This window comes from Gekko japonicus, unplaced genomic scaffold (assembly GCF_001447785.1).
Source record: "Gekko japonicus isolate JY-2015 unplaced genomic scaffold, Gekko_japonicus_V1.1 scaffold292, whole genome shotgun sequence".
Classification (NCBI taxonomy): domain Eukaryota; kingdom Metazoa; phylum Chordata; class Lepidosauria; order Squamata; family Gekkonidae; genus Gekko; species Gekko japonicus.
The window spans coordinates 215,086-225,700 of NW_015173131.1; the positions used below are offsets into that span (position 1 = coordinate 215,086).

Here is a 10,615-nt window from a genome sequence, read left to right on the forward strand (position 1 = left end):
TTCAACACCAGATCCCGGCCGGAATCCGGCCCGCGCTTTCCTTCGGCCTTGTTGCTAACTTTTTCCAACTAAGTTTAGCTTTTGGATCATTCCGAGCGGCGTGTTTGCGAGTTTCTTTTTTGGAGCCCTGAAGCCAGTAGCTGTAGGGGAGATTGTAGAAGCCTGGGCTTGGCTAGGAAGGGAGGGAAGGCGGGAGTTTCGGGGGGAACAGCTGGGTGCTCCCCCCATCCCGCATAGAAAGCTCAGGCCCGGCTGGCCCACCCCGCCTTATCCTTTTATCAATTCGGTTTTGCCTGCAGATCGAGAGGAGGCTACTGAGCCCTGGATCGAGTTGCCTCAATGGAAGTTTGGGGTTTGCTGTTGGCAGGTGAGCCTTCGGTTGGGAGTGGGTGGAAGGGGGGGGCGGACACCTGCCTGTCAAAAGACTTCGTGATGCCCAGCGGGAAGGCAGGTAGGCAGGCAGGCGCCTGGAGCACCAAGGATGGAGTGGCTGGGTTGGCGCACCACTGAACTCGAAAGGGGGTGGGTGGGTGGTGGTGTCGATTTTATTATGTCAGGCAGGCGCCAGATGAGAACACCCCCCTCCGCACACCCCGCTCCCCTGCCTTCTCCTGCAGCAAGAGTTGGCAGTCCCTGGGGAAAAGGGATTGTAGGTGGCCAGACCCCGAAAACTGCTTTTTAACCAGAGAGACATGGGGGCATCTCTCCATACGGTTCTGGGGGTGGGGCTGGAGTGTGGATGAAGAGCTGTGAGAGAAATGATGGGATCCTCTGATTCTCCCAGGGAAGGTTACCCTTTTCTCCAGGATTTGAGGCAGACCTCTGATTCCTAACGCTGGAAGGATTAATGTCTTATCAGTTTAAGGCAAACTCCTTTTAAGAGAGGCAAAGTCGTTAGTGGTTTTAATGGGTGCATGGTAAGGCCAAACAGCAGCCCTGAGATACAGCAAGGGGGAGATTTGCTTTCCCTCAGACAGCATCCTAAGTCTATGTGTGTTTACTTGGGAAAAAGCCAGAGAATTTAGTGAAGGTAGTTCCCGGTGATGCACCCAAAAGCTTTGTACCTGTGGTGCTTTCCAGTGAGGAGTGAGTTATAAATGCCAAAGGGAGTTAATTTGGAGCGACGCCTGACCTTCCTCTGGGTGCTAACTGCGGCCTCCCTATTAATGCTGCATTCACATAATCACGCACATGGTTACCCCCAAGCTTGTTTTATACAGTTATTTTTGTTAATGTTATATGGAAGTGTTTTATACTGGGATTTTACATATAAACCATCGTGAGTACCTTTGATGCAGACACTCTAAATAAATAAATACCAGTTAATTAATCCCAAATAACCAGTGCTGCGGTGCTTGCTATGACTAATGCAGGTTAGAACCCCAGTTTAAACACAGAGATCAAATGGGGGGGAAACCATAAAGCTTGCAAATTTACCACAGACACTAGAGGATACCCAATTTAGAGTTTCAGAGGGCAGCCCTGTTGGTCTACAGTAGAACAGTTAGATTCCAGTCCAGTAGCACTTAGAGACCAGCAAGATTTCCAGGGTATAAACTTTCAAGCATCAAAGCTCCCTTTGTCAGATACGACTACAGTACATGTCCAAAATTTGTGGCATAGCCGGTTGCTATTTACATGTCCAAAATTTGTGGCATAGCCGGTTGCTATTTACAGCTACAGACCAGGCCCCAGCCCTGTATCCAGTCCTATATGTGAGAATGATGTTTACTAAGGTCTTGTATTCTGAGAGAAGGAAGCTGGTGTGGATGTCCCTACCTCACAGCTCTCAAGGTTGAGGAAGTCCTATTTAATTCTAGATTGTCATCATGGTCAGTCCCTGGTTTCAAACTGACTTAACCCACACTTCACCAGTCTTAAATATTTCTTGTAAGAGCGGGAAAGTCCATTTTTTTGCCCTACAAAAGGGACTTCAAGGGTTCCGCATTAAGTCTGCATACTCAGGATTATTCAAAAGGGACAAATAGCCCCTTGATACACTCCTAGGCATCCTGCTGTACCTACTATAAGATGGCCAAATAATACGTAAAAGGTAGGTTTTGCTACCCCTTTCAATGCACCCTTATGGATGAAATCAGGATCCTAATTTGTGTTTGAGAGTATGAATCTAGAATGGGCCGTGGTTCCAGTTTGTTTAATCCGAAGTCAACCCGTGAAGGTCAAAGAAGACGGGGACGGCAAAGGATGAGATGGTTAGACAGTGTCATAGATGCCACGAACATGAAACTGAGCAAACTTCAAAGGATGGCGGAAGACAGGAGGGCCTGGCGGGAGCTGGTCCATGGGGTCGCGAAGAGTCAGACTCGACTGTGCGACTGAACAACAACAACAACCCGTGTGCACTCTGATTGGAGCATGTACAAGTGATTTTTACCTCAACTTCCTCCCCCCTTTCACTGTGGGAGCTGGATCTTCTTTTCTTGGTATATTTCTCCCCCTCCCCATTTCAGTTCTAGGGAGGCCGCACCCCCACCAGCTCCCTAATCATCTCTGTCCCTGTCTCCCTTTGAAGCTCTGGCTCCAGGGGATTTGAGGCTGAGAGAGCTGGCAGGGTGCCTGGAGCAGCCAGCAGAGCGAAATAAGGGGTGGGGGACAGGCAAGCTCTCGTACCTGCCCCACCTCCACTCAGCAGCTGTAGGATTCCTGGCTGGTGGGAATGTGCCTAGAAAAGGAGAGACCCTTGAAGTTTCCATCAGTCAGAACTCTATCCCTCAGCGTCTAATCTCTTGCCACGCTGAGGAAGGGAGAGAGGCCTGGGCAGCCTGAGGGACCTGGACGTGCGAAAGTTGTGATCCCAGCTTGGTGCCGTGCCATGATCTCCCCCCACCACCATCAGGCGTTCTCTAAAGCCCAGCCATACAGACTCAACCTCCATCCCCCACAGTCCCTGGCAGGGGGCCAAACTGGCCAAACAACAGAGCCAGTCCCCGACTGGGTTATTTCTGGCACTGCTGCCGTTTCCGCTCCCAGACCCCATAGGGAGGAGGGGGATGAGGACAGAGGAGCCTAGCTGAGACACTGCTTCTTCCGGCCCCGCCCTTGTCTGAGCAGCAGAAACAGGTGGAAGAGTATATGGGGGAGGCAGTCTGAGGGGAGGAATCCCAGCTGCAAGGGAAAGAAGCATGAAAAGCGGGATCCTTGCACTCCCAACAGTGAGACTCTTTGATCCCTGAACCGTCATGTCCTGGGTGTGTGGCAAGATTCAAACAGCAAAAATCAGGGAAGATTTTTAGTCTTCAGATTTCCATTTTATAGACAGAAAAATTGAGCCACAGAGATAGTGACTTGCCCAAGGGCACTCGGTGAGTCCTTGGCAGAGGTGAAATCTGAACCCAGGCCTCAAACCCAAACTGACTGATGATGATGATGAGGAGATTGGATTTATACCCCACCCTTCGCTACCTGAAGGAGTCTCAGAGTGGTTTACAATCTCCTTTCCCTTCCCTTCCCTTCCCTTCCCTACAACAAACACCCTGTGAGGTAGGTGGGGCTGAAAGAGCTCTTCTCATGACGTGATCAAATTACAGTAGCCTCATCACCTCCTGGAATACAGATCCCCCCCCCCCAATCGTTCCTTTCCTTGCTATGGATTGGGTACTAAAACTTCCACCCAAGTGTAGGCTAACTTTGGGTCTGAATTCCCCATGAACAGCTGCACTGCAAGGGAAAATCTCAGTTGTTCCCTGGCAACAACCCCTCCAGAATCTCCCAGGCTGAAGACTCCTACTGTTCATAGAACATTCCCTAACTCGTCAGTGTTTCTTTAACTTTCAATCCCCTACCGCCCACCAAGTACACAATGTTTTCATAACCTCTGCTGAGCCACAGTTAACCTCTGCTGAGCCACAGTGGCCACCTAGTTCCTCTGGAGGGCCAACAAAAGGGCACAGAGGCCGAGATGTTCCCCTGATGTTGCCTTCTGGCACTGGGATTCAGAAGTTGACTGTGTCTGAACATGGAGGTTCCCCTCAGTCGCCAGGGCTAGTCGCCATTGATAGAGCTCTCCTCCATGAATCTATCGAATCCCCTTTTAAAGCTGTCTGTGCTTGTGGCCATTCACCACATCCTCTGGCAGCAGATTCCACGTTTTAATCACTCTCTGTGTAAAGAATTATTTCCTTTTGTCCTTCCTGAACCTACTGCCCACCAGCTTCGTTGGATGCCCTCGAGTTCTAGCATTTTGGGAGAGGGAGAAAAATATCTCTTTGTCAACTCTCTCCACCCCATGCATGATTTTATTAACTTCTTTCTATAATTTTAATTTTATAAACATCTCTCTCTCTCTGTCTAGATAGGTAGGTAGGTATGAAATCCATGTACAGTAGGCAGATGCTGGGCATACGTTCAATGATATCCTTGTTCCTGATTGCTATCAGCCCAACATTAATGTTAGGTTTGATTCCTATTTGTTTTGAGCCACCTTTAATGGCCTGGGGTGAGAAAGGTGGGCTTTTATCTTCAGGACAGGATGGACAGGATAAAACTATGCTGGCTGTCGAAAGCCTTTGCATGGGTGGAGAAAGTACTGCTTAATTAATTTATTTTTAACTTATTTAAAACATTTATTAGCCACCCTCCTCCCTTGCGGAATTCAAGGCAGCTTACAGCATTAATAAAATACTATAAAAACTATTAAAAAAAAACTATTATAAACTCCATAAAAGACACAGTTAAAAACTCCAATAACAAAAGCTAAATCCAAATGCAGTCCTAAATAAAAGTATCTCCACCTGCCTCCTGAAGATGGACAATGAGGGGCCAGATGCACCTCCCCCGGGGAGGTTGTTTCATGACTGTGGGGCTGCCACAGGGAAAAACCTCTCTCATGTACCCACCAAATTAGCATCTTTAATTAGTGGGACTGTCAGGAGGGCACCTCCCTGAGATCTCAGTTTCCAGGCAGAAACAGATGGGAGAAGATAGTCTTTCAGATACCCAGGTCCCAAAGTGTAATTGCTGTAGTTTTGGGAACATATGCTGGCCCTGACCTAACCAGCAGTCTAGCTGCAGCCTTCTGCACTAGCAGGAGCTTCCAAACACTCTTCAAGGGTAGCCCCAAGTAGAGCACATTGCAGTAGTCCACTAAGGCACGGACCACTTAAAATCTTAACTACCCCCATTTGTCCCTCAGCTTACCTCCTGGCAGGTCATATGGTGGCTCCCCATTAAGAATAACTGGCCTAACCCATTTTTTGACTAATACTGTAAATGTTAAATGTTGTTATTCATTGCTTTGGATTGGAATCAACCTCCTTTGACCCGGGTGAAAACAGACGAAGGGGTCTGTTGGGACCAGTCAAAAAGGCTTTGCTGGGGATCATGGGACTTGCGTGGACAAATGCCCTGTGGAATGGGGAGCTGCAGTAAAGGAGTGAACTCGGCAGGACTGAGCGAAGAAGCGGGCTGAATCTAACCCTGTAGATCAGTTCTGAATCTTAAGGAAATTGTCTTTGAGCTAATTGCCCATTTAAGTTATTTTTATGGCCGCTGCTGCTTTGACAAAGCAAATGTCAAATAAGCCCTCTCTTCTTTTTTAATATTTGTACTTCTCAGTTCCTCATTTGTGTATAATAGAATTTCTGGGTGGGTTTTTTTTAATGAGGAAAAAAAGAGACTTTGCCTTAAGCAAACCGAACATGTTTTGAAGGGGAGTCGCATTCCTGGCCCACAGTCTTGGCCGATTACTGATCTGACTTCTCTCTCGACTGCGCCTTGTCTCTCCAGTGCTGGGGGGAGCCCTGTGCCAAGAACCGGAGCTCCCCCATGGCTGCTCTCAAGGCAGCTGCTATCCAGCCACGGGGGATCTACTCGTGGGCCGGGCCGACCGCCTCTCCACCACCTCCACTTGTGGTCTACGACGCCCCCAGTCCTATTGCATTGTCAGCCACCTGCAGGTGAGTGCCCCGGAGGAGCACGGGGAGGGGAGAGGACATGGTGGTTTTGGGGGGAGGTGTTTGCACCAGGGATGTACTTGAATCCATTAAGATGAGAAAGGGCACCCAGGTCGCAGGCTGCCTTCCTGCTTGGGCTAGCCCTTAGAGGGTAAGGGGATTGGAGTGGAATGGGTGGGAGATTGGGGAGGGGCTATAGTGGCCTCAGTGGTAGAGCATCTGCTTTGTATGTCCAAGGTCCCAAGTCCAATCCCTGGCATCTCCAGTTAAAGGGCTTTAGTAGCAGGTGTTATGAAAAATTGCAGCCTGACACGCGGGAGAGCTGCTGCCAGCCACAGTGGGCAATACTGACCTTGACAGACCCATAGTTGGCCTCCCGCAGCTTTGTGTGTCCATGTGTGAGTGGCCTGGGTGTGGAGTAACAGAACAGGGCGGCATTTGGGGAGCTGGAAACTCACTGTGTTCACTGCTACAGTGGAGATCGTGGGTGCCAGTGCCATTCCTTGACTAGGGCTGGATTGCTCTGAACACTGTTGCATTCTTGGGGCTCTTCAGCCATTTGAGCCAGTGTAGCTTAGTGGTTAGGGCTGGACTAGGACTGAGTGGGGAGACCCAGGTTGAAATGTTGACTCAGCCATCAAGCTTGTTTGGTGGACTTTTCCCCTTTCAACCTACCCACCACTTGACAGGGTTGTTGTGAGATTAAATTGGGGGAAGGGCCACCCAGTGCCCCCACCTTACTCCATCCCCCGTGGCTTGTGTTCATGTAGGTCCCATGATCCCCAGGATAGCCTTTTTTCACAGTCCAGTGCATAGTTAAAGGGACCCAACCTTTCTTTTGGATTCAGCCTCATGTAAACTACTCTGAGGTCTTTGGATGAAGAGGGGAACAACAGCGTGATATGCAGGGCTCTTTTTGTAGAAAAAGCCCAGCAGGAACTCATTAGCATAATAGGCCACACCCAACAGCAGGAACTCATTAGCATATTGGGCCACACCCATGACAGGCCTAACATGCAAAGGAGTTCCTGCTACAAAAGATACCAGAAGTGGGGTTATCCAGCCCCACCCACCTTTTGCTTGTTATTCTGTTTACTTTGTTTGTTGTCAAAACCCAGGGCTTCTTTTGTAGCAGGAACTCCTTTGCATGTTAGGCCACACACCCCTAATGCAGCCAATCCTAATAAGTTCCTGCTGTTGGGTGTGGCCTGTTATGCTAATGAGTTCCTGCTGGGTGTGGCCAACTTGGGAGCCAGCCGGGACCCCGTTCCTGTGCGTTCCTGCCCCAAAATAGCCCTTATGTTTTATACGCAGGCCTGCGTGTGCGTTCGGTAATTTATGCAGGAAAAGTTGCAAAGCCACATAATTCAGCATCCTGCAGATTTGAGTTTTATGTTTTTAGAAGAGGATAAATAAGCCTCTAGTTTTTATTGCTCTTTTCCAGACCTTTATCTGAAGTGCTTTGAACACCAGAAAGCACCATGTAAATTCTTATTACTAGTCATGGCGGGGGTGGAAGCAAGGAACTGTGGAAAGCAGAAATATGCACAGTGATGCCAGGAACTGGAATCCCTGGTCACCACCACCATTACCCAGCTTTTGAGATTGTACTGGGCACTGCGCACACTGTAGCCTCGAGGGCTGAAAATCAGAGGTTTTTAAAAAAATGATTAAGATTGGTGTTTGTGTGCATGAGTGACTGTCTGTCTTACAGGACGAGAAAAAATGCTTTGCGTGTGACTCGCGTCGGCCTTACGATCGCATAACCAACCCTAACAGCCATCGCATTGAGAATGTCATCACCACCTTTGCGCCCCACCGCAAGAAGGCCTGGTGGCAAGCAGAGAATGGTAAAAATAAGAAGCGGTTTTTCCTTCCTACCGTTTAGCTGCTATTTAAGTACGGTTTTGTGCTTAATGGTGCACTAGGTGCTATACAAAAGGTAGAACTGCGCTGGGGCTTAGCTGCTGTGCTTCCTGTCCCAGATCCAGCAGTCGTCTGGGAGTATCTGTAACCAGCCCTGACCTGGATAGCCCAAGCTAGCCAGATCCTGTCAGATCTCAGAAGCTAAGCATGTTCGGCCTTGGCTAGTATTTGGAAGGGCAATCTCCAAGGAATACCAGGGTGATGATGCAGAGGCAGGCAATGGTAAAAAAAAACCCTCTGAAACATGTCTTGCCTTAAAAACTAGTCTAGCTCGCCACCTAGTGGTGCATAATGCTAAAAGAGCTAGAACTTCTGGCTGCCAGACAATCTTAGAATCTCCTGGCTATACTACACACAATGCTATACGATAATAACAATAATGTAACCAGCAGTCTTTTCTTGCTTTTTTACTCGGGCACCCACAGTCATAACAGGATTTGCAACAGTGCAGTCCTTTGCAGATTTGCAACACTCTAAGCTCTTTGATTTCAGGTAACTCTGCCAAGTGTTGCAAGGTTAGCTATTTAAGGTTTGATCTCCAAACTCTCTAGAAGTCACAGGGACTGCCACCGATAACAAGAGCTGTATCCAAGGGTTGCAGATGAGCAATAGGGCCTTGGATCTGTGAGGAGAAAGACAGACAACAGTTACCATCTAAGTTCCAGGGGGGATAAAATTGCATCCTGTCATATGAATGTACACTGTTGGTGGCGTTCCACTCTCAGGCCAGAGTTGACAATCCTGCACTTTCCCCTTTGAAAGGAAACAAAGCCATCTGCCACCACACCCTATGCCTCTGTGTCTGCCTGTGTGTGTGTGTTCTGGGGGAACCTACCTTGCTCTAGGGCTCCGTGTGGCAAGCATGACTTGGGGCTGAGTGAACCCACCCAGCGTGCCCAGGGCACAAGGACGGGCTGTCCGCAGAGTGCTGCTCTGCCTGAAGTCTTGGCAAAGCCGAGGCAGCAGCCGTGCAGAGGGTGTCCCCGGAGCACTGTGTCTTTCCTTTCCCTCCCACGCAGAGGAAATGTTGAATCATACCCTTTCTTTCCTGAGCCTTTTGCCAGGCGGGGGTGGGGGATGGGAGCCCTGCTGACAACAGGAGATGGGCTGGCTGATCACAGGGACTGCCTGGCTGCCACTATGGGAGCCTTGTCCCAAACAACTGGACTGTCTGATTCTGCATCCCAGGACAGCAGAGTGGCACGTGGGTTAGCTAAGGCTTCGCCGTAAATGCCACTGGCACAAGATACTTCTGGGAGTCACTCTCACCCCTTCGTTCTGTCTTTGCAATTCCCGTGTACTAAACGTTTCAGCGGACCTTGAGGGGTGGGCAAGGTGTCCCTTTTCACCAAGTCAGTTGTCATAAATTAAGAGCAACATCTCTTTTTATCTGCTGTCGAGAGACAGCTGACTTATGGCGACCCCGTAGGGTTTCCAAGGCAAGAGATGTTTGGAGGTGGTTTGCCATTGCCTGCCTCTGTGGAGTGACCCTGGACTTCCCGTCCAATTATTGATCAGGGCTGACCCTGCTTAGCTTCCAAGATCTGATGAGATCAAGCTAGCCTGGGCTATCCAGGTCATGACATGACAACTCTGGAGCTAATGAAAGCACACACAAAGCAACAGCTTGTGAATGCACTGCAGTGTTTAAGGAAGCCAACTGCAATGCTCTGTATGAGCTTAGTAGTACATAACGGGCCCCTTTCAGACAGTCTTTGTAACCCATTTTGGTAGCCGGTTGCTAACAGATTTTTTGTGTCATTTCAGACACAACTGTTTTAGAAACCGGTTGCGAATGGATTTAATTTACCTTTTCATATGAAGCCGCTTGCATTTGGCTAGCAAAGCATGGTCGAGCTATTCTTGAGGTGAACTGCTTTCTTCTGTTTTCACCTCTTTGTTGCGCTTCTGGATTGCTGTAGTGTACCGTTTAAAATGTCTAAAGCAGGGGTGTTGAACTCATTTGTTATGAGGGCCGGATCTGACATAAATGAGACCTTGTTGGGCCGGGCCATGTGTGTCATAAAATGTAATGCCAGGTAGCATAACTATCTACTTTTAGGCCCCAGGTGAAAACCTTTCTGGTCCTCTAGGCTTTTTGCTAAGTTCTGTTGTGTGTGATTTTCCTTGGGGGGGGTTTAATAGTGTGATTTTAAATGTTGTTGCTACTTGTGATTTTAGCTATTGTTAGCTGTCTTTTTTGTGTTAAATGATGCTTCGCTGGTTGTAGGCTGAGAGCTTTGGGGATACACATTTTAAAAATAAGTAAACAGGGCAGTGACCCTATATCCTTTAAGAGCTTGTCTAAAGGAAAGGTTTCACAATGGCTCCTAAAGCCTGTGATTCTAGCAGACAGACAGTGCAATCCTGAGTAGAGTTTTCTATATATCTAATAGCGAAGGCGCCCCCTGCGTGCGGTTATCTAAATCCGCACATCGGGGGCACCTGGGGGGCAGGGAGATTTTCCTGCACACGTAGGGCAATGCCCAGGTGTGCAGAAAAATCTGAAAACTGTAAAAATATATAGGGGGGATATTTAAATCCCAAAAAAAGTAACAGAGCGCCCCCTGCGCATGCGCAGGGAACGCTCTTAGAATGGCTTCGCCACTGCCGCCACCAGAGAAGGGGAGGGGTGGGGGGGAGAAGGCTTGGCCGGCTGGCGGCTGAAAGCTGCCCATCCCTCGCTGCTGCCGCCGCAGCCGCCCGGGGGGGAGGGAGAAAGTTTGGCGGACTGAGCTGCGGCCTTGGCACCGGCGCTGCTGGGGGGCGACGAGGAG

General features: G+C 49.1%; 1 protein-coding gene across 1 annotated transcript in view; it reads left to right on the forward strand.

The window, feature by feature from the left end:
- Window positions 1-278: 278 nt before the first annotated feature.
- The window catches only part of LAMB2 (laminin subunit beta 2), a 68,650-nt gene continuing 58,313 nt past the window's right edge, over window positions 279-10,615 (forward strand). Inside the window, exons 1-3 of the mRNA XM_015422107.1 lie at window positions 279-367; window positions 5,746-5,915; window positions 7,627-7,762. Of these exons, the coding sequence (XP_015277593.1) occupies window positions 340-367; window positions 5,746-5,915; window positions 7,627-7,762 (334 nt within the window). The 5' untranslated portion in view covers window positions 279-339. The remainder of the gene's footprint in view (window positions 368-5,745; window positions 5,916-7,626; window positions 7,763-10,615) is intronic.